At 47.3% G+C, this 24,944-nt stretch overlaps 1 protein-coding gene across 1 annotated transcript in view; it reads left to right on the forward strand.

The window, feature by feature from the left end:
- The window catches only part of LOC307077372 (neurexin-2-like), a gene marked incomplete at both ends in the record, with an annotated part of 85,003 nt that overhangs the window by 41,638 nt on the left and 18,421 nt on the right, over positions 1-24,944 (forward strand). Inside the window, 3 exons of the mRNA XM_079738776.1 lie at positions 315-505; positions 1,693-1,866; positions 2,886-3,005. Coding sequence (XP_079594902.1) covers positions 315-505; positions 1,693-1,866; positions 2,886-3,005 — 485 coding nt within the window. The remainder of the gene's footprint in view (positions 1-314; positions 506-1,692; positions 1,867-2,885; positions 3,006-24,944) is intronic.

The following is a 24,944-nucleotide window of genomic DNA, read 5'->3' on the forward strand; positions in this document are numbered from 1 at the left end:
GTGTTTCTCTATCTGTGTTTGTGTGTGTCTGTGTGTGTGGTTGTAAATATGTCTATGGGTTTGTGTGTGTGTGTTTCTCTATCTGTGTTTGTGTGTGTATGGTTGTCTATGTTTGGGTGTGTGTGTGGTTGTAAATATATCTGTGTGTGTGCGTGCGTGCATGTTTTGACCTCTTATGCACCCATTGCGTTAAGCACTTTGTAACGTTTACTCTGAAAAGTTGTTCCCTAAATAAAGCATGCCTTAAAGACCCCCACCACTGTCCCCCCCAGCTACATCCACTGACCCCCCCTGCTGTCCCTGTGTCCCCCCAGCTACATCCACTACGTGTTCGACCTTGGCAACGGGCCGTCGCTGATGAAGGGCAACTCGGACAAGCCGCTCAACGACAACCAGTGGCACAACGTGGTGGTGTCGCGCGACGCCGGCAACGTCCACACGCTCAAGATAGACGCACACACCGTCACACAGCACTCCAACGGAGCACGCAACCTGGACCTCAAAGGTAACTGCCTCGTCACCTCACAGAACAACAGTCGACAGACTGTCTTCTTGTAGCTACCAATCATGTGTGGGATACTACCGTTGTCATAGCTACTAGGAAGCTTCTATTGGTTATTGTAATAACGACCAAAGTCTGACCTTCTGTTACTATCTACCAACCATGGGTGAGATACTACTGTTGTCATAGCTACTGTGAAGCTACTATTGGTTATTGTATTAACTACCATAGTCTGACCTTCCTTTACTATCTACCAACCATGGGTGAGATACTCCTGTTGGCGTAGCTACCGTGAAGCTGCTATTGGTTATGTAATAACAACCATAGCCTTACCAAATACTTTTTAATAATTTCAAACCATGTCTGAACTACTGTTGTCATAATTATTAATAATAATTAGATAAGATATACTTCATTAATCCTCGATTGAAAATATGGGTCTCACTGCATAAAGGACAGGGCCGCAATAGGAATTGAATAATTGATAACTATTATTAGAGGAAGTACATTAACACATCATAGTAGAGGAATGCGTTCCGGCATGGTTTAAATGGTGTAGCTGTTTTGCCTTGACAAGCCGAACAACATTTGAAGTTCTTCGTAATCTCTGGTGAATAATTAGCCTATGAGGTCGTTAGCCCGGCGTGCGCTCGGTAATTAATTGGTCGAGTCGTTGCTTTTCTAGAGCCCTTGAGCCACGAGCAGAGCATAATTACACCACACAGTAGTGCAGTATAAAATACAAATAAATGAAGATAAACTTTCAATTAGCTGTTTGAAGAGGCGCATGATAATGTTGTTATGTTTTCTTTTTAGTTTCTCTTGGCCAATATTGCATATTAATAGATTAACGTGAATCCATAAGTTGAACGGTTTCAATTTTGAATAAATTTGACGCGTGAACATTGAACCCTGACCTCATTATAACAGTCATTCAAATAATGCCCATGTTTATTATGTGTGTCAGATGAAATTCTAAATAATACGACATGAATAATAAGACTATATAAATGAATAAATAATTCATAAAAATAAATAAAACACAGTAAATAATGCTAATAATAACAATGATTTCCATGAGAACAACAGTTTCCATTGTGTACATTGGGTGGTGGAAGAAGAGCCCCACCATCTTGTTGTCTCTGTGTCTGCCTTTGTCTACCCACGGTTCCCCCCTCTGTGTGTTGCAGGCGAGCTGTACATCGGCGGGGTGGGGAAGGGCATGTACAACAGCTTACCCCGGCTCATAGCGTCCAGCGAGGGCTACCAGGGCTGCCTGGCCTCCGTCGACCTCAACGGCAGACTGCCTGACCTGCTGGCCGACGCTCTCCACAAGGTGGGGCAGGTGGAGCGCGGCTGTGGAGGTGAGACCCGCTACGTCTGGGCAGGGAGAGGACACTTGGGCTTACGTAATGTGAGCCGGGGTATAGAGGCGCTTGGAGCTCGGAGTCAACACGTTTGACGCGAGTATTCGCGTTTAAATGAATGACTTGAGTTCTGGCGTACGTGCAACTCAAGATGCAGTGATATCTTACGCTTTCACATTGATGGAAATCACCCAACAATGGGAAACAAGAGCAAATGTTAATTAATTGACTGAAGTTGTTTATGAATAACCAGACTTCAGTAAGCAGTGTTGAATTCTAATTTATGTTTGTTTGTATCTTGGAAGATTTATTATAAAGAAAACATAACAAAAGTAAGATTACTCTTGCTTTCAGTCAACGAACACCTATGTGTAAATCGAGTACTCATGTATAGCATTATAGTGATATTGTGTTTAATAATGTATTTATAATACATAAATAAGTACCAGTAAGTCTGCCTACGCTGTGTTCAACTCCGTACTCCGTAAAAGTACTGGGTTTGATCCCCAATGTACGCAACCTACCCTGATTCCTTGAGCAAGATGCCCTGACCCTTAACTACACCTTAATGACTTTAAATAGCTTTAAATAATGGCATCTGGTGAATGACTAAACTGTTGTAGGCATTTGAGAAAATAGGAGTAAATCATTTGAATGTTACCACTGTATGGCGGCCCTTTTGGCACATATTAGCCATCCTTAGAAGGAGAGATCCCTCTTCTGGGTTCCTTTTCAGGGTTTCTCTCCTCCTGGTTGTGGGGAAGTCTTACCTTTCCCCTTAGAGGTCTTTGGGTTAGAGGGGGTGTGGTGAAATATAATCCTGTGGTTCCCTTCTAACTGTAATGGCGAATAACGTAAAATAAGATGTATTTAGGGATTCAGGTGTCGCAACAGAAGAACAGGAAAGTCAAAGTTAAAAGAATACAAACGTGACAAACAAACGGTAGTAAAGGGTTCGATTAACCTTAAACGAACCCTCCTCCCTCTCCCGACCCCTGCTGCCTCCGCCGGCCCAGGGCCCAGCACCACCTGTACGGAGGAGTCCTGCCTCCACCAGGGGGTGTGTCTGCAGCTTTGGGAGGGCTTCTTCTGCGACTGCACCATGACCACGTATGGTGGGCCCTTCTGCAGCGACCGTGAGTAGCCATGGCCCCCCCGCTGGGGGACAGATTACACAGGCCACAGGGTGGGCTTAAGCACGCTGCGAGCTCGCTGCTCTGGGGTGTGCATGACTCGGCTTATCCTGATTATGATATTGCTGCTTCTATTATGACCGCTGTTACTACTAATACGAATGCTACTACTGCTAATACTACTGCTGCACAAACCTACTGCAAACTTACACCTAAATATTTATACTATTACTACTGCCACCAATCTACTACTACTACTGCTGCTACTACTACACAAACATATTGCATGCTTCTACACAAATATTGATACGATTACTGCTGCCACAAATCTACTACTACTACTAGTACTACTGCTACTACTGCTACTAAACAAATATATCTAATACTAAGAATACAACCAATAAAGAATTGCACTTATTGCAAAATATGAATTAGACACGCCAAATATAAACAATGTACTCGATATTTGACTCACAGGAAATGATTCTTCATGAAATGAAAACCATATTGTTCTACGCCTTTTCCTCCCAATTTAAGTCAACATATGTAAGTCGGGGAGACAATGCATTTCTGTGCGGCCGCGTAACAGAACGCGAGGGAACACACGCGGAGCTCACTGCGCGGCGGCGGACCCGTTCGGCTCGGTCGACCTCTGAGAGATTTGTCTATTGTTGACAAAAATTAGCTTGTTTCAACTCATGTTGATATGCAGCATTAAACAAACTGCCTCGCATTACATATTCGCTTCTCCCCACGCTGGCTGTCAGCTTCTCAGGGGTCGCCTCTCAACAATCATGTTCAACCGAGGAACCTCAGATCATTACATCATTTAATCATTAGATAACGTCGTAGATAATTCAGCTCAGTCTTTACAAGATCCACTTTGAAGAGACACGCCTTCTTAACCCGGCTTGGGCCGACCAAGGGGGTTCCTTCTGGAAGGGATCTGCTGTAAGTGTTTCATTGTATTTCTCTTCCCCGTTCACTTTTTTAAGCTGCGTCAATGTATGCCCAAGATGGAGGTTAGATGGAGGTTTACCGCCAACGTTCCGTGACCGCGTTTGACAGCCCGTTAAAGCGCCTCTACCTTATCACCAGGTGTGTCGTTGCCGCCGATTAGCCATTCCCAGCAAACGATGATGAAAATATAAGAGAAACGACCCCCCCCCCTAATGATCGCTTGATCCACGGGGTGGACTCTAACACTTTTGATTTCACCGTCGGGTAGATAGTGAAATTGTTTGTAATGGCTCATCAGCATCACACCTGGTGGTAAAATAGGGGCTACTTTAAAACCAGGTCACAGCACAGCCCCCTGGTGTTTGGGTCCACAGAATCGCTCTCTGTGGTGGGTCTGGCCATCATGCTTTTTCGGTAAAAAGAAAAAAGTCATTTTGTTTACGCTGTGGTAAACATCGGAGGGGGGGGGGGCTACAGCTATACACAGGTATACACATGCGGAGGTCCCTTTCCATCTGCAATTGGTTCTCACGCTTCACACTCTTTACGCAGGGGAAAGACACCTGCGATGTTTGAATGGGCTTTAGGCAGGAGTGAGACTTCAGCCCAGGGCAGCTAGCGCTTACAGCCTGCAACAAAAAGACTGAGTTCAGCACAGTGTGTGTATTTATATGAGCTGGTGTCGGGGGGGCGGGGGTTGACAGAGGCTGACAGGGTGCTGCAGAAGGTGAGACCAGTGGGTTGTTATGGGGGGGGGGTATGGGGCTGTGACCTGTTGGGCGTAACGAAAATGTCCAGAGGCAACAGACACGCTCGTGTGGAGCTTAATGACATCCTCACTGGCAGGGACACAAGCACACGCACGTGCACCCAAACACACATCATGCAAACACACACGTACACAAATAGAGGTCCACACACATTAACCCACATGACGACACGCACACCTACGCGCACATAGGCACACACACAGACACACACACACACGTCTACGTACATATTTACACCACACACAAAAGCACACACGCACACACACAGTGACAAATACACCACAAACATGCACACACACACAGAAACATGACAAACAGATAAAACATGCACCTCACTCACACATGCACAGGGAATATATATTCGAAAGCAATAAAAGGCAGAAGAGTTAAAAGGCGGACGAGGAGAAGCGTAATAATGTGCGTTATCCACGTTCCTGTGGGAACAGAGCCCACTGCCACCACGGTGGTCCAGCATTAGCTGCCAGCCGTGAGACTCGTCCAGTGGGTGAGGTCTGGCTAACCCCCTGCTAGGAACACTCCAGCTCCAATTACTGCCCCCCGTGAAATTAGCCCTCCAAACCCCACAGATCTGCACACATTAAAGAGGAAGGGGAACCCTGGGTGTGTGTGTGTGTGTCTGCGATGTGTGTGTGTGTGTGTAAGGGGGGGGGGATTTTCGGGGTGGAGCATCACACGGAAATTAATACATTAATTTCAGCGTGCTGAGATAAATAAACCAAATCCCCACTGGATGGACAGAGGACGGGGGAGATTGAAGATACAGTCGGAAAAGTGACAAGAAAAAACTGTTTCTTGGCGTAATTGGAATTCATCAAAGGGACGGGGTTGTTATGAACTATCCATAACAAACATCCGCTGGTCGGCTCCATTCTCTGCATTATCTGATCAAACTGATGAGTTTATGGATCCCGGCGCCCAGATAAGTTACACTGACTCGTTTGCAACCATCATGTCAAGCAATGTCCCCTTCCCTTCCTGGTGCTCCCCCAGTAACATTATAACATAACACACGCTTAGGACTTCACTATCTGGAGGAGATAAGTATGGCTTTGTTCAATATGCTAATCTAATGTGCTGTTCTCTTGTGGTGATAATAGAGAAATGTGTGCGTGTGTGTGTGTTTGTGTGCATGTGTGCGGGAAAAAAAAGCTTTCCTAAAGAACTCGCATGTCATGTTCAGAAGTCATGAATCCTTCCTCTTCCTCCCTGTCTCCACACCGTATTCTGAGTCTGCTCTGTGTACAGTTTCTGTGTTTCCCTTATGTCGCGGGCCCCCTTTTTCTTACGAGTCGGTCTCCACCGTATGAGTCATACCGCCTCCCCCCTCCCCACCGCACCCTGACCCTCCAACCCCCGCGGCTGCTAGCACAGATTACTGACTCTCCATCACAGATCAGGTAGCTTAGCGTTCACCCCCTCGTCTTATTTGTCTGCTGGCACTCCGGTCTGCTTACACACGCCCAGCGTTCGAAGAGGATGGAGAAAAAAAAAGAAGACCCTCTGAAAATACCTCCTGATTCTGATTCTGATTTCATTTCTAAAGGCAGATGACTGGAGTGGAGGAGTGAGATACTCTGGGGTCTCAGTCGCTCCCTCCTCAGGAAAGTTTCTATGGATGCATATTGGTGTGTGCGTTCGTGTGTGTGTGTGTGTGAGATAATTGCATCGCTTTATGAATCATCGTAAATATAATATGTATAAATAAAGAAACGGTTAGTCATATTGTGCTATGACTCACGTGTAAAGACAGGCAGATCCATATCCTGTCACTGTTGCGTCAAAGTTACGGATACAAGACCCAAACCGAGGCAGAGCACTGTGGTTGGCGCTCTATTCTGGAAGACCCCCTTCTCTCCCTCTGCCCCCGCACTTACAAATCAAACTCTAGAACCGAGGCCTGTTTTGAAGACACGTGGGAGTGTCTGCCCGCCGTACGCCGCTCACATATTCCGAGGTACTTTGGAGAACATTTAAATATTTAGGGGGTGCGGTACTCCGAGAGCCGACTCTGTTTTCCTCGGCGACGTCTCCGCACTTAATCCGGCCTGAGCCGGCTCAGAGCGAGCGCCGATGATTGAGTGAACGTCGGTGTATTTATGTAACTCTTCTCAGCGCCCCGCAGACGTTCCGATGTGACATCATGAGGAGTGGGTGTTGGGCGCACGCCACAGACATTACTGTGATCACATGACAAAGTGTGTGAACATGTAACCTTCCGCGACAGCTTGACATCATCCCTAATTAATTACACCATGTTGCGTTCAACCCGCCCCCCCCCCCCCCCCCCCGTCCCTTTCAGTTGTCGTGTTTTGGCTAAAATCATGCTTGTTTTCCGTGTGTCACACTTTCAGTCTCCAAGGGCTTCACAGGCCCTCTTTCAACAACCCCCCCCCGACCTTTAACCCCTCAGGACATGTCCACACTCCTGCAGGATTCATGTGCTTTTAAAACAAAGTGGACGTGTCTAAACATGCCGGTCTCTCGTTGTCGTGTTGACGGTCAAATGGTATATCGCTGAAAACAATGATTTTAAATTGTTACTTCCTCAAACGTTTCTGCCATTTGTAGATGGACGGCGTTTAAAGGAACACTGGTGAGCCCTTGACTTTTGACACTGAAGCAGGGTGTTAGAACAAGGATATCTCCACAAACGTAGTGGGAAACGGATGAAACCGGCAGATAAGGTACACACAGCATACGTTTACTCACTTCTCGAACAGGAATTTTAAATGTGAGTGATTAAGATAAGATAAGACGAGGCATGCTCTAATCACAGGCAGGAAGTCACAGCATGTCAGCGCAGAATGTACAGGATCTTTTAATGACAATAAAATAATATGCAAGCATTTATTCATAAATTCTACAAAATCAAATATGGAAATTAACTCAATTAAAACAATAAAATATGAGTCGGCATGTTAAGAAATAATAAACAGCAATATTCTAAAATATTGCTCGCCACAGGAAGCCCCTCTTCTGGACCATGCTATGGTAATGAGCCCCTCAGATCTGTAGTGGAGCTGTGTGGGTTCAGAGGTTGATCCATAATCCCACACCATTTCCTGATGTAGGAGACTTTTAGACATTAACAAATCTATAGATTGAAAAGTAAATGATTGAAGTTACTTTAAAGGGCATGCTTCAAGTAAACCAACAAACAAGAACCAAATCAACCACGTCAATAGTCAAGTACTCATTTGAAAGGGCATTAGGTCGCCTAGACCAACCAAAATAGAACCAGCCATGGGCCATGGCACTGTACGCTAAATCCATCAAATGTCCGCCATATATCTGTCTTGCAGCAGGCGGAAAGGCTTATGGTAGCGAATAGTCACGTGGGGGAGACTCAAAGACCGGCCGAATGGCATCTCCATTTTGATTTGATTGCTAATCATAAGTGTTGTGTTTCTACGTCTGAATCGAATGCGACAGATGACACCTGAAAACGGGACGCAGCTTAATCGGAACTGTGGAAGTGATGTAAAAGAAGGTTATATAACAGAGAAGTGTACAATTAGAGATTCTCCTATTTTACCGATGGTTGAAAAATGTCATTGTCACGTAGCACTCTATTAAAAGCTGCTTTTGTTAGAAATAATTGATTCTGTTATGGCTTGGTGTTCGAAGTCTTAAGGGTGTCTTTAACTCCGAGGGGGATAAAAGGTTTTCTTGTGTAGTGTAGAGTTGTATGAATTGCATTACGTGTTAAGGGAGAGAGAGAGAGAGAGAGAGAGAGAGAGAGACAAAACCCATTAAATCATTCAATATTTTCACAATATCCCTTCACTTTTTCTTTTCTTTCCTTTTTCTTTGTGCTCTCTTAACATGTTAATTGCATTGCAAACCAGATTCTAGATTGACGTTCTAATAATACCACCACTACGTCTGCAGCTATAGCTGGTGTTGTTCCTCTTGAAACCAGGGAACATTAACATCACATCACTAGGCTCTCTGTTCCCTCTCAGTATATATATATATATATATATATATACATATACTTTAGGTACAGTTGCCCACTCAGGCCGTAATCTCCTCTGCAGGGCGGTGTTCCGTGCAGAACTGCCTGCAGTCTGCTTCTTACTTACAGGGATGTGTCCCGGCCAGCGGTGAATGTATTTATGGGTATTTGGTTTCATTTGTTGTGCTTAATGCAAGTTTATTATGTTTCATCCTGAGGACCAGGGCTTTATTTTGCCTGTCGAAGGGCCTATGAAGATAGAAAATATACTGCTTTCTCATGTTTTTTAGTGGGATAATTGTTGTTAGGATAAGTGGTAGTAGAAGAAGTCATTGTAGTTGCAGTGTTTCGCTTTATTATTTGTTTCTATTTTTATTTTATCATAATGAAGCCATGATTCTCTATCTGAAATGGTGGAAAATAAAACAAAAACGAATACAGAATGTGTGTCCAGGGCTCTATGCTTAGTTGTTTTACGAAAGCCTAATTAACAATAACGGCCAACAATAATCACATCCCCAGTTAGTTAATTGATTCCTTCCTGTTTTGGGAAGCGGACTACAAAACCATCAGAATTCCCTGACGGATATTTCACTCGGCACGTGTAAAATGCCCAGATCTTCCTAAAACCGTTAATTGAGCATAATTGCACATTTAAAGGCTTCCCATGATAGTGAACGTCATCGTTTCCACGTGAACCAAAAAAAGCAGACAAAAAAGTGCAACACAAGGGCATTGCATGAGTGCTTCACCATGCCTCATGCCTGTCCTGTGTAACTGCTGTGGATAGTGTAGGACTGTGTTAGCGTGTTCGACTCCCAGCCATAAGGTACTGGGTTTTATCCCCCATGTGCCTAGCCTGCCTGTAGGCATCCTTGAGCAAGAGGCCCCAAACCTGCTTCTTAATGACCTGTCTCTGGACTCACTGTGTAGAGTATATCAGATTGCATCATAGGATATAAAATATTTTTTTGCGATGTCATTTGTCATCGTGAGATGATTGTAGTCACGTCAACTCCTAAATAAACATTGATATACTGTAAACCTAGGCTAATGAAAACTTTGTTTTGCCACATCTCGCATGAAAAACACTGTGCCAAATTTCAGCCCATAATGACAACTCATTTCTAGATTAATAACGACCAAAACAACATTACAACCATTAACATTCTTATGCTCCTATTCTTCTCTAATGGAGGCGGCCTAAGCTCTCTAAGCTGCTTCTGAGGAAAAACGATCCACTAAATGACTGAAATCAACTGTTAATAGTCATAAAGTGGCAACGATGTTTGTCAAAATAAATAAATCAAATTCTATGAAGAAAGAAACAAGATGCAGTGTGTGAGAGAGAGAGGGACAGAGAGAGAGAGCGAGAGCACGGGAGAGCGAGAGAGAACTCGCAGCCTCCCTCCACCTTCTCCCTGTGTGTCAGCTGAGATGTAGGACTCTAGCAGTGGTCTCTCCCTGAAGCAGCGGGCAGCAGCAGCAATAGAAGAACAGGAGCAGGAACAGGGCGCTGTCGCCGTATATACGCCCGGACCGGTCAATAACAGGAGATACGAGCCACCGGCCACTGGGCTGTATATCAGGGGATTGGAATAAGAAGTGTCATCACTTTCACAAGGGGCTTCCGCTTTGACAAGCTATGATCTTCAAGCACCGCAGAGAGAGGGGGGGGGGGGGGGGGGGGGAGAGAGAGAGATTGAGAGAGAGAGAGAGAGAGAGAGAGAGAGAGAGGAGAAAATTAATAATAAACTGTGGTCAAACAAAGAGTAGTCCGTGTATGAATCCAATTATGGCATAATTGCTTCGGCTATGATACAAGTAATACAATAGCTAGTGATATATTCACGGACATAATAGCCAAGATGGCAGCCTATTACTGCCGGCCAGTAAATGATGTGAAACAGGGTCAGGGTACTTCGAATGTGGGGGGGGGGGGGTGGGTGTTGGAAGGAGTGGGTTGGCAATGTGTGGTTTTATAGCAGAGAGCTGGCATTGATGATAGGGGAAATGTGATGAAACATAGCCACGTTTGACAGGTTTTTCTTGGGGGGGGGGGATAGAGCTGGGATCTTCGAGGTGCTGTCCTCGTTTTATTTCTTAGGGGAGGGGGTGGAGGGGGGCGGGGGTGATATCTGGCAGAGTTTGGGCACGCGCCTGCCACCCAGCTCTGACTGTTCCTCTGTTCCCCCAGCGTGCACGGGGGACGTGCACGGCGGACGTGCACGGTGATATGTGGGTTGTCATTAGTAAGCTAGACCACGCGTCTAGACGACTCCAATGAATGCATTTGCTTCTCAATGCTGTCTCTCCCCCGAGGGGCGGGGCTTCCCGCTCCCTACTGCAGGGGCTGTGAAAGAAGAGAAGGGTTACATTTAGTTTACATCATAAAGGCTACAGTACAGCGAGACAATCATATGCACACACACACACACACACACACACACACACACACGCTGTGAGGTACTTTAGTCCTGTCTCGATTTATGTCTCCTTTCTCTCCCTCTCTCTGTCTCTTGCTCTATCTCTCTCTCGCTTCCTCCCTCCCTCTTCCTCCATCTCTGTCCCTCCCTCTCTGTCCCTCTCTCTTCCTCCCTCCCTCTTCCTCCATCTCTGTCCCTCCCTCTCTGTCCCTCTCTCTTTCTCTCGCTCTCCCTCTTTCTTCCTCTACCTCTGTCTTTCCCTCTCTTATCTCTGTCTCTCCTCCTCAATAGCTGTCAAACCCTCTCTTACACCATCTCTCTCTCTCTCTCTCCCCCCTCTCTCTCTCTGTCTCTCCCTCTCTCTCTCTCTCTCTCTCTCTCTCTCCATCTCTCCGTCCCTCTCTCCCTCGCTCTGTCATATTCACCGCTACTCGAGCAAAATGATATGCTCACTTTCGAGGCGTACCGTTGGCTGCCCCTCGCAGTAATCTAAGTCCTAGTAGTCGTTCTGGGATGCAGCCTGTCAAGCACAGCAAGCTATCCTTGGGGGAGGGGGGTCTTCATTATACACACACCACACCGCTCCTCCTTCACTTTGATATACAAGCCACCTGCGAGACGCTGACAAATCATGTTCTCCTTTAGTGTTCCTCTGCATCATAAATCAACATCTGGTTGCAGCGAGAAGACATTTCATCTCGGGAGAAATTACTGTACAAGTGATTAGGATCGTTCTTAAACAGTCTTCAAATATGTGATGTCTATCTATCTATCTATCTATCTATCTATCTATCTAGCTGTCTATCTAGCTGTCTATCTAGCTATCTATCTTGCTATCTACCCATATATACAGTTAGTTATACATTTATATATCTATCTATATAGATAGATATATAAATGTATTATTACTCAAAGGGGATTGGTTGAGATTTCTGTAAATTGCTGTTTGTCCTCTCTTACCCAGATTCAGACGTTGTTTAATTCCATATCCATCATGTTGTGTCCAGAAGGGACTTGCTGGGCGTTAGCGTTTGCTTTTCATCAGCTGCTTGTTTCCGTTTATTCGTTTTGAATAAGCAGCTATCAGAAGACATTGGACATCTTTGGAAAGTTATCTATCGTGTGTTCCCCTCTCATGAACAGGAGCTAGGCTAGTGTCACTCTGCAAGTCAATGCAGGCGGCTAGCAGAAAGCAAATGCTAACCTAGAGAACTCCCCTTATGGACACGTAATGATGAATTTGGAGTTCCACCACTCCTCTGAAGCTGGGTAAAACAGGCAGACAAACACCAGTTTACAGATATCTAGTGAACGATCTTATAGTCTATAATTTATTATGCCATCCTGAATATATAAATGAGTAGATAGATAGATATATAGATGGAAACATCGATAGATATATAGATAGATATATTTCTCATGTGCCCAGAACAGCAGTGGCTATGATATGGTTGATATTTAACGCTGGTAATGTTTCAATAGAAGCATTGGATAGTGTGTGGGCGTGAGTCTGTGATCCTCAGCTCTCTCTGAACTATAGACTACAGTCTGAGTCCTCAGAAAGGCCACTGCTCCGCATGATTTATGGATTCCGGCATTCAGGTCGAAAAACGCTACGTTACTTATGCGTTACGTTTCCCGTCGGAAACCAGACTGGAAACTAACGTTGGGGAGGTTTGTCGTAGTTCTTTGTCCTCCTCGTCTTATCTCTGTGTCTCCGACCCCGTCGCTGCTCGTCGTACAAGCCCCCGGAGGATTATGAAACATGAGTCTTATAATTGTTCTCTCTACAGTCGGGTCGGTGTGAGGCGTACGTAGAGGGCGGGATTGTTCAGCCAATCACGTGTTGTTTGATCATGTGTCGTCGTCGATGTCGCAGTGGCTGCCTGTCACTGCGTATAGTTGAAGACATACAGTGTTTATCACATCGGATTTGAATATGAATGCTTCATGAATTATATGGAGTGCTTTGTAACATGATACATGTATCATGCTGTCGGCCAATTATTAGTACTTACAATGTGTTTGAATGGCGGTTTCTTACTGTAATTTACACATTTACACAACTATATATCATTTTTATGTATTCCATAGTTCACTAAAGTTGATTGTTATTTTGGAACTCACCCTTCACAATTCAAAAACGGCAAAACAAAATTAAATCTCAACTCGATGCAGTGTAGAGATATGCAATAAGTTCAGATGAATCCACCCTATTTAAGTTTTCCCTTTCGCTTCCTAAAGAGTATTCTAAGTTAATAGAAGGTGTGTGGAATTGCTTATCTGTAACTTTGATCAGGCGATGCTGAACTAATCAGATAATCCATAGTAAGCAATACACCCAGAAAACCCAGACAGTTTCGGCCGACCAAACCACAGATGATTAACTACAGGACAGGCCAGCTGTCATGGTTCAGGTAGAGCACCCAGACAAATGTTGTGGCTGTGCTGGGCCTCTATGGCTAGTGGGTAACCTTGGAGCCAGCAGAGTAACTTAGTTGTAGCAGAACTCCTTGAGGGAGAAGGCTCAGAGTCTGGGCCGGACAGCAGTAACCGAAAAAAGGTCAGAATAGCTCCTTGTTTCCGGTTTCATTTTGGCAGCATGTGGCTCAGGAGGTAGAGCCGGAAGGTTGCTAGTTCGATTCCCGGCTCCTCCTAGCTAGAGTGTCAAGGTGTCCCTGAGCAAGACTTGTAAATATTGTAAAGCGCTTTGAGTGGACACTTTATAGAAAAGCGCTATATGAATGCAGTCGTCTTTTCCATTAAAGGGGACATATCATACCACCAGGTGTGAGTGTGATTAGCCATTACAAGCCGTTTTCAAAATGTGCTGCATTGTGACATCACAGGTGGGTGTGTCCACCTAGATGTGTGACGGATAGATGAGCAACGTTTGCTACAGTCCACTGGGTACGCTGGTAGACTGATCTATCCAGCACACATCTAGGTGGACACGTCCACCTGTGATGTCACAATGCTGCACATTTTCAAACCTGCTTGTAATGGCTAATCACACTCACACCTGGTGGTATGATATGTCCCCTTTAAAGAGATATTCTACAGAAGAAAAATATTATCACGCAAGTGGATGAAGCTTACATAAGGGGATTTGAAGTGTTTTTCTACAGTAGCCCGTCAACAAGGTGTTGATTTGAAACCTTTACAGACACTTTCTTAGTGTCCTTTGTTTGTAGTGTACTGCTGCTGGCCTCGTTCACCTGGATTTGCGCTTGTCTGCCGTAAGACTCTTGAAATATGAATCCAAAGTCTGAATACGCTGAGGGTAAGTAACGATGTGAGGGCCGGCATTAAGGCAACGTACCTCAGCAGAACCTGCCAGTACTCCTTACCAAGCTAGCTTCTGCAGCCCATCGTAAAGACCCCGTAAAGCAACTTAGCGCAGCTCAGACCCACTGCACTTTCTACCTTTAATGGGCCGGGCGGAGTCTACGCACCTACTCTCTACCCTTAAGTCATCATTGCAGTTTCTCTGAGTCCCGTCCATCTTCGATTCCTTGCATCTCCCGTTAACAGCTTGTGCTCACGGGGCGGCTCGGCGGCTCAACCGGCCAATGTGTTTACCCTGGAGGTACACATTGTAGCGACCCGGGTTTGACTAAAACCTGCAGTCGTAGGCTGCATATCCCGTTCCCCCGTCTGTCGTCACTGTCCTGTCCATGAAGGCAAGGCAAGAACCCAGAGAGAGAGAGCCTACCTTCTGGAGCAGCTTCTCCTTAAACCCAGAAGCCTGAAAGCTACATGCCTTTCACGGACTAAGCTGGATGGGAAGGGGGGGGGGGGCGATGGATCTCCATAGCCTTCAGTGCGCAGATCCAACGCACATGGTGCCGGAAACCCTGTGTGTGTCCCAGTTCAAGAGCTCAGAGCTCTATGGGTCTTAAAGGGACACGGGGCGGGATGCTTTCTGCAGCCGGAGCCTCTCGGCTTCTTCTCAGCAGCCCCCCCACCCACACAGGGTTTTCACACAGGACAGCAGTGTTCAGCTAAGCCCCATTATATGCTGTCTATGGTTAAGCCCCAGTGCCACACAGTCACCTAGCCTTCAACCTAACGAACAGGCAGTCAGCGAAATACAAACGACGAGAAATTTAAACGAGACGGTGCCTATTTTTGGAAGACACCGTAGATGGCGGAAAAACGTAAAAAGACAAGAGTTTGAGGGAGCATAGAAAAGTCTTCCCTAAGCCCTTGAGCAGGGCTGCATGTTAGAAACCAGGGATCAACGGTGTCTAGCGGTGAAGTGAACTTGCAGGTGACCTTCCTTCGATCTGCTTTTTCGGTCCCTGCCGTCTAAATATACAGCTAAGGTTACGATAACCACGTCGGCTGGACGGAAGAACCCACAGAAAAACCACTCTGTCTCCATCCTGGTCAACTAAATACCCCTCCTGCTCCACAGCTCATCCCCGTTGATGGATCTGGTTCGATGGTTCTGCTCTGTTTCTGTCTTTCTGCGTGATCACATGGCACATGAGATAGGATAAGACGAGTCCAGGCTCCTCTCCAGTTTATTCCCTCTCGGATACTCTGCTTTCCCGGACTCCAGCGGCCCGCTTCCTGGAAGATCAATAAAGGGACTGGGCAGCTCCTACCAGTGCTTATCAACCATATTAAAAAAATATCCCTACACAAGGAACTTCATGAAATGGCTGCCCTGGTAAAGATAGAGGCAGAGAGATGGAGGGGGAGGTAACAGAAGTCCGCTGGGGGCGTAGAATAGCTGACATACTAGATGCATCTTCAGAGGCCTCGCTCCTGGAGTTCACTCAGGCCAGCCGTGCGCGCACGCCCGAGGAGATTCTATACCACAAAACCTCAAGGATGTTATGGAAGAGAATCGGCTACTGGACGTCACTGTCATTCCACTGTTGAGGCACATTCATTGATGGATCAGACCGTAGCAGTATAGATGTAATCAATGTTAGCAGTATTTATAGGTAATATTCTAAGTATTTAAAATAAGAATCACGCAAGGATTAAGCATATAAAGCTGATAAATCGAGGAGACAACCAGGAAATTAAATCACGTCTTCCCCTATAGTCTTCGCACAACATAAAGAATTCTTAACATAAATGTATTATTCCACCTCTTAGGGTGTTAAGTGCCATGCCTTTAAGGACTGTAAGGCTGCACATTCCTCTTTTCCCCCCCCACCCCCCACTCCTTCACTACCTCAGCTTATTTTAGGTGTTGTCGCTTTGAGCATAATGAAATCAACCAATCCTCATATCCCCGGGCCATGCCTTCCAGAGCAGGCCCGCATTATGAGTAATTAATCTAAAAGTGCCATGATTAATCCTGCGTCGCTGTCCCCCGCGGCTAGGCTGCATGGCTGGCTACACCCGCCTCTCGCTTCTCCTCCTTCGCCTCCTTATCCCCATCGCCGCTCTTCTCCTCCTCCAGAGGGAGGAAACATAGCAGGGCACGTTCACATGCATTTTAAGCTATGACTTACATTGCACACGTATCATGGAATTAACAGCTATCTGTTAATTAGTTATCAGTTATATGTGTCTCACTGTTTCTTCAGTACGTCTTAGCCGGGGATATAATAACTGTAGGTAGATGGATTGATGGCTTGATAGTTATGGAAACGGGCAGATATATGTGTGAATAGGAGATGGATTGGGTAGGTAGGTAGATACAGTATATATGTGGATGGTTGGATCCTACGACTATATGCACACGTAGGGCTGCCCGGTTTGGAGGCACTCTTCCTACTCCGATTTGATTATATGCTTTGATCATTTTCAGCGTAAATTTGCAAGTTGCTCTGGATAAGCGTCTGCCTAATGACTTATTGAAATGGATCGATAGAAATGTGAATTGAAAGATAGATGTAAAGATAGATAGATATATAGATAGATATGTTAACATTGCTACGCGACTCTACCACCTCCTCTAATGAGAAGGCTGTTCCTCTTAATGCTTGAAATAAAAAAGTGTTAATTTCGCCATGTTGCAGAGTTACAAATAGCTCTCATTTGTCTTTCGCCATCACATTCCAGCTGAGCTAATCAGAATTAGCTTTGGCAGTGAACGTGGAATTGAATTGATTCCAACAAGTTAGTTGTTGATATTTTTCTGTTATTCTTTTTTGTGCTGTGTTGATTTTCTTTAATTATTAACTGTAATCATGGAATACTCATTATCTCACGTTTACCAGTAATTTGTAATTGTGCTGGCTTGTTCCTGAAAAACGGCACGCTACCTGCACCGGAGTGTCTAATTACGAGGGTACATAATTGAAGAGGAAGTGTGACTATGATGTGTCAAAATAAAAGGAGCTCCCAATTTAATTGTCATTAACGGGCTCCTCATTCAAGCCCTTTTTCCCCGGATAAGATGTCGGTTAGTATTTGTTGTTACACGCGCAATCTTGCTTTCCCTCTTGTTTTCTCGAGACGCCGCCTAGCGTGTGGCTAACCCTGGCACCCGCTATGCCCTACATGAGTAATGGCAGCTTGTGTTGGCTTTGTGTCTCAGCAGGGGTGGCTGGCGTCCTGCGTAGCTTCTCCTCGCCTCCTCTGCATTTCATACGTGTCTTCTCGTGTCAGCCCGCTAATTCCAGCCCGTGCTCCCATCGATAGCGATTTGACAGATGCTGTACCCCCACCCCGCCACCAGCCTCGGTCTCTTCTCGTGTTCTCTTATCTCCTCGCTCTGTCACGCTCTCTCTCTTCTCCTCTGTAATGCCGCCACACACTCTTTTTTTTATTATTCTATTATTCTTATTCTTGCATCAGGTTACGTTGCTATCACACGCAGTGCCGGAGTCAGCGTCGACCTGCTGCTGGCTGGGTCTGAGGGCCAGTGGGGCGCTAGTAACTGAAGGGTGAACGAGGTCTGTATAGTGAAGGGTAAAAAGAGAGGTCTGTGTACTTAAGGGCAGCGAGAGTCTGTGTAGATAAGGTTGAGAGTGGACGGTATAGTTAGGTCTATATAGTCAACTTAGGAGATAGGTGCATAAAGTCAACGTTAGAGATAGGTATGTATAGCTAATGGGAGGGAGTGGTATGTATAGGTAACATTAGAGATAGGTCTGGATAGTTAATGTTAGAGATAGGTCTGTATCGTTAACATTAGGGATAGGTCTGGATAGTTAATGTTAGAGATAGGTCTGTATAGGTAACATTAGAGATAGGTCTGGATAGTTAATGTTAGAGATAGGTCTGTATCGTTAACATTAGGGATAGGTCTGGATAGTTAATGTTAGAGATAGGTCTGTATCGTTAACATTAGGGATAGGTCTGGATAGTTAATGTTAGAGATAGGTCTGTATCGTTAACATTAGGGATAGGTCTGGATAGTTAATGTTAGAGATAGGTCTGTATAGTTAACATTAGGAATAGGTCTGTATAGTTAACATTAGGGATAGGTCTGGATAGTTAATGTTAGAGATAGATCTGTATAGTTAACATTAGGGATAGGTGTAAATAGTTCATCTAAGAGATACATCTGCATAGTGAAGGTTAGGGAGAGGCCTGTTAAGTTAAGGTAAGGGATAGGTCCATATAGTTAATGGAAGACATATATCTGAACAGTGAAGGTAAGGGAGAGGCCTGTATAGTTAAGGTAAGGGACAGATCTGTGTAGTTAATCTTACAGATATGTCTGCATAGTGAAGGTAAGGGAGAGGGCTGTATAGTTAAGGTAAGGGAGAGCCCAGCATAATTAGAGAACACTTTGTACGGCTCAAGCTTGGCGAGAACAGACACCCTGAACAGATGTACAGATGGGCACAGCAAACCAGAAACTTCATCTCCAACAGCAGAGCCCGCTGTGACAATACAGAGGAGTGGGTGTCTGGTGGGTGGAGGGGGTGGGGCTGTGCTGTACGACGCTTGATATAGCGTAGTCGACTGCTGCTGCTAAATTATTCAGAAGAAGCAAAGACCAAACCCTGGCTTTTGTTGCTTTTAGGCGAGGAGGGGAGGGGAGCAGTGGGGGGACCATCTACGTTCCCTCTCCATCTCTCTCTCTCTCTCTCTCTCTCTCTCTCTCTCTCTCTCTCTCTCTCTCTCTCTCTCGCTCTGTGGTTCAAACTGTCTAACTGATGAGTGGCTTTGCGCTGGGTGTCGGGCGAGCGTCTCGGTGGTGCCGGCGCTGCGCGGTGCCTCTGGTTGCGAGCGGTCCTCCTGACGGCAGCACACCTCCGCCTGGCTCCTCCTCTGCAGTGTGCTTCTGACTCGCACCACTTCAACCTGCCAGCGAGTCAGCTGCGAATGTGCCATGCATTTATTGACACACGCGCGCAAACACACACACACACACACACACACACACACACACACAATAGCGGACACACACACCAACGGACACACACAGTCACAGAGTTTCCTAACCCCCCTATGTTTTACCATCGTAGCTTGCCTGCATTTCTTCACTCTCACTCTCTGCCCCCTCCCCTCCTCCCTCCCTATCTCTCTATCTGTCTCTATCTGGCATCCCCTTTCTGTCTCTCTCCCTCTCTCTCTCTCTCTCTCTCTCTCTCTCCCTCTCTCTCCCTCTCTCTCTCTCTCTCTCTCTCTCTCACACTCTTATTTTCTGTCTCTGTCATGCTCTCTATCTCTGGTTTAATGCCCCCCCTATTTTAGTGTCTCTTTCTTTCTACTTCACACGGTCTCTAGCTCTCTCTCTCTCTCTCTCTCTCCGTTGTTCACCCACTCTTGTCCCTCCTCCCTCACTTCTCCACCGAGTCGTTCTCTCTCTCTCTCTCTCTCTCTCTCCCTCTCTCTCTCTCTCCCTCTCTCACACTCGGGCACATGCTGGGTCTCTCGGAGAGCCGGGCTTAGGCTACTGCACGCGCCTCATTCGCCAGAGAGAGATTCCCCTCCTATCAGGGGCCGGGGGTTTCGGACCACCGCTCTCAGCCAAGGTTATTCACGTCCCGCGATCCTCATCCATGCGGGATTCACTCGGGCTGCCGCGCTTCAGCCATTAGCATAATTTCTGCTGCTGCTGCTGCTGCTGCTGCTGCAGCTGAGCAAGGGAGGGGGGCGAGGACTATCAATCCCGGCCATCCACAACGATCTCATCTGGAGAGAGGAATCGATTGGCTCGCCTTCCAACGCCACTGCCGCCGCCGCCGCCGCCACCACAGGCCCCCGCCCCCGGGGCCGTGCGTGTGGAATTATCACTTTGACCCCTCTCCTTCAGAGGGAGGCAGAGTAAACAGATTGCTGGGAGATGAGGAGCAGGCGTTGATGGGAATGCAGCATTGCTCTCAGCACTCTTCTGCCCCTGATTCCGATTCGTCCGGCCGCCGCCTGCTGTGAACGGCGGACAGGTGCAGCGGGAGACACGGACCGCAGGCTTCGCCGCACGGGGAGAGAGAGAGAGAGAGAGAGAGAGAGAGAGACCATCGAAGGAAGAGACACTGCTGTGTTGTGGTGTCGGAGACGCCGCTACCCCGCTGCCATAATAACAGAGGTGGCCAGCCGCTCTGTGTTTGCTGCGTCTGTACCGGAGGAGAGCGAGAGAGAGCGAGAGCTATTGTTTATTTATTTCCTGGATTTTCTCCTTTACTGCGCTGCTGCAGATATATCCCCCCCTCCCTCCCTCCTCCTCCTCCTCGTCTCTCTGTCTCTCCTTCCTCCGGCTAAAGGGGAACAAAAGCGCTGATTCCCGCATTACCCTTCATCCGCTTGGATCTTATTTTTATCACCCCCCCCCCCCCCCCCCCTTTCTCCTCCTCCTCCTCCCCTCCTTCTCCCCTTCCCCCACTCTTCTCTCGCTTTAGTTTACATCTTTTTTCCTGGCTCGCTCTTTCATTATTTCTTTCTTCGGTTCCTCCGGTGCATTCGGAGGAGATGATCGCGTCCCTGGCGCGCGGCGCGCTACCGCCCGTCGCCGAGAGCCCGCTATCCGGCTGGGAAGCCGCCGCCGCCCCCCCCCAGCTCTACCTGTGGCCCACGGCGGAGTCTCCTATCAGGATTCCAGTCACAGCGGCTCTGTGAATCACAACGCCTTGAATACCGGGGCTGCAGCGCCGCCGCCGCCGCGGTCTCTCCCCTCTCGCTCTGCGCTGAATGACAAGTGTGGCTCCTCTGGGCGCCCCGCTCACTGCCGCTCACCGCTGCCGCCGCTCACCCGCGCTGCCATTGAGATGCGGTCTACGTGCGTGGAGGCTTACTTTTTTTCAAGAGGACGGCGGTGAATTTTTCATGGGAACTACCGTGTCCACCGGTGTTTAGTTTGGCCGTCGTGGCGATCTTGCCATAAAAAATCTTGCGATGCTGTCTGGGAAATAGGACTTGAGAATTGTTTCCCCCCCCCCCTTTTTTGTAGCACTTACGGACATCGTCCGAATTTTCCTTTCCCGTAAATAATTCAAAATCGGTCGTCGTCCCCCCCATCTGGGTGTCTCTTTCTCCATCGACTACCCGGTCCCTGATGGTCATGGCGGTGAACACCCCCGTCAGCTGCTGAGATGCCCTCCCGTCTTCGAGGCAGGCGGAGAGGAGCCCTGATGGCGCCCACCTGCCTCTCCTGGGCAGGTGGTCAGGTGGATTCTCTACCGCTACCTCCTCCTCCTCAGTTCTCCACAACAAGCCTCCAACCCCTGCACGGCGTGTCCCCCGATCCGGGCCAGGCTGCGGATGACCTGGAGGCCGCCCAGCCTGGCTTCAGCCTCACCATGGGCCTGAGCTACCTACTGAGACTGGCTTTCTGGATCTCCCTGCTCACAGTGCTGCCCATACAGACGGGCACGGCGCGCGTCTCCTCCAGCCTGAGCACCACGCACCACGTCCACCACTTTCACAACAAGCACGGCACGGTTCCCATCGCTATTAACCGGATGCCCTTCCTCACTAGGGGAGGCCATGGTAAGGCCCCTCTTCTCCTGTTAAAGGCTTACGTTTAGTCCTCAATGGGCCCCTGGTGTCCGCATTGCTAAAGGTGTGCATTAAGCCCTCCATGGCCCTTACTGTCTCCGGTGCTAAAGGTGTACATTTAGCCCTTGATGGGCCCCTAGTGTCACCAATGCTAAAGGTGTAAATGTAACCATTGATGGGCCCCCATTGTCTCCGGTGCCTACAGTGTCCAGTAAGCCTTCTAAGGGCCCCTTGGGTCTCTTGTACCTAGGGTGTACATTTTGTCTTGTGTCAGCCCCTTCAATGATGCTACAGGTAAACATGTGGCCATTGAGGGGCCCCTAGGGTCTCAAGTGCCAAAACTGTGAGTTTCTCCCTCGATAGGCCAGTATTATCTCCAGAGCTCAAGGTTTACGTTTGGCCCTCGATGGGCCACTTGTGTCACCAGTGCCAAAGGTGTGCATCTAACCCTTGATGGGCCCCTAGCGTTACCAATGCTAAAGGTGTACATTTGGCCTTTGGTTTCTTCAGTGCGAAAGGTGTACATAAAGCGTCTAGAGTCTCCAGTGCCAAAGGTGTACATTTGGCCCTATATGGGTCCCTATTATCTCCAGGGCTAAAGGTGTACATTTAGACCTTGATGGGATCCTGGGGTATCCAGTGCTTGCATTTGGCCCTTAGTTTCTTCAGTGCAAAATGTGTTAATTTGCCCCCCTATGGGCCCCCCAGTGTCCCCAATGCTAAGGTGTACATGTAGTCCTCAAAGGGCCCCCCAGTGTCCCCAGTGCTAAGGTGTACATGTAGTCCTCAAAGGGCCCCCCAGTGTCCCCAGTGCTAAGGTGTACATGTAGTCCTCAAAGGGCCCCCAGTGTCCCCAGTGCTAAGGTGTACATGTAGTCCTCAAAGGGCCCCCCAGTGTCCCCAGTGCTAAGGTGTACATGTAGTCCTCAAAGGGCCCCCCAGTGTCCCCGGTGCTAAGGTGTACATGTAGTCCTCAAAGGGCCCCCAGTGTCCCCAGTGCTAAGGTGTACATGTAGTCCTCAAAGGGCCCCTAGTGCCCCCAGTGCTAAAGGTCTAAATGTGGCCCCTGATGGGTATTGGGGGAGCTTCTTAAGGAACCACTGACTGGTGGAGCTACTAGTAGTATACTCAGTGATGGGTTATTCCAGTGGTTCTCGTAGCAGAAGTCAAGGTGTGTCTAGAGTTTCTTTTTCCTTGTGGACGGGGGGTTAAATAAATGGCGTGATTAGCTGCCAGCTAGGAAGCCATAAGTGTGTTATGATTCATATACATTATATTTCCTTACCTATAGTCTTAAATATGGCACGTCTTCCGTGATCATATCCATTTCACATCCTTTTAAATAATCATATCCTTTTCTGGATCCCCTCCATCTCTAACACTGTGACTATCTGACACATGTGATATCCCACCCTGTATGACACATGCAATTTGAACAGATGTTGGCTCTTTTACACGCCTTCACAGAGGAGACATCATGGGACCCATCGCTCTCTCTCTTACGTAACACCCAGCGCCTCTCTGTCGTCCTCACTTCCACCAGGCGTCGGTCGACACGTCGCTCAGCGCCTCAGCCCGGGCGCTTAGGGAAGCGCTGAGAAGGACGTATCTCCTGAAAGGAAATTAAAACTACACACACTCGGTGTCAGGCCGTGAATTGATTGCCTTTTTAATCGGGTGTACCGCTTCCTGCCTCGGTTCACCTTTATCTCCGCTGAGAAAAGGCTTCAATGGTTTTCCAGGGTCTTTATCTCACCCTTGTACGCTTCTCGCACGCTTGTAATGGGTCTAAAAGGTGATAAATTACACCTGCCGCCGTACCGTAGAGGGACCTGTCCGGTCACACCCCCCCGTCCCTTTCACCACCACCCACTTACCCCCCCCCCGCCCTTGTTTCTGATCAAACCAACGCAGGAGCGCCAGCTCAGCTTCAAAGCTTCCAGTGATCATTTTTCAATCACATTCTACTGCTGCTATTGGAACAGTTGTGCAGCTGTACTTTGCTCAGAGTCCATAGCGCAGGGTAAAAAATCCATTGTGCGCTTGAATTCTACATTTAAATCCACATAATGTACGTCACCTTGCCCTGTATCTCATAATGCAAGATTGTTTCATCGTGCTAAACCCTCTTAGTTGGAAACAAAGATATGTGACCAAATTCTGCTCAGGTATGGAGGTATGTCTTTAAGAGTAAGCATTTGTGTGTGTGTGTGTGTGTGTGTCTGAACACTCGTACATATGGGTTTGTGTGTGTGTGTGTGTGTGTGTGTGTGTGTGTGTGTGTGTGTGTGTGTCAACACTCATGCATATGGGTTTGTGTGTGTGTGTGTGTGTGTGTGTGTGTGTGTGTGTGTGTGTCTGAACACTCATGCATATGGGTTTGTGTGTGTGTGTGTGTGTGTGTGTCTGAACACTCATACATATGGGTTTGTGGGTGTGTGTGTGTGTGTGTTTGTGCGTTCGTTGATGCATGTGCCGAGCACATGCATCAACAAACGTGTATATGGGTGTGTATTTGTGTGTGTGTTCGCGTGTGTATATGTGTGTGTGTCTTAACACGCATACATATATGTATTTGTGTGAATGCCTTCGTGAATGCATGTGCGTGGAGGTGTGTGCATGGATGTGCTTGTGTGTGTGTGTGTCTGTGTCTGTATGTATATGCACGTATGTATGTGTGGGCGTGTTTGTGTGTGTGTGTGTGTGTGTGTGTGTGTGTGCGTTTGTGCATTTGTATGTGTGCTGTAGACAAAGACTTGGGCCGTTGGGCTATAAGACTATTTATAGGTCACCTACACTACTGCAGTGTCTTACACCCCCGTTGTACAGGACACTGTTACCGGATCCACACAATGCAGAGAGCCCTGATGTCTCATTTTAACTGCCTGTAAAGACTTCAGGCCCACCGGCTGCTTGCTATGGACGTAATAGGTGTGTTATTTAATGT

This window comes from Pollachius pollachius (assembly GCF_949987615.1).
Source record: "Pollachius pollachius genome assembly, chromosome: 6".
In the NCBI taxonomy this organism is placed as follows: Eukaryota; Metazoa; Chordata; class Actinopteri; order Gadiformes; family Gadidae; genus Pollachius; species Pollachius pollachius.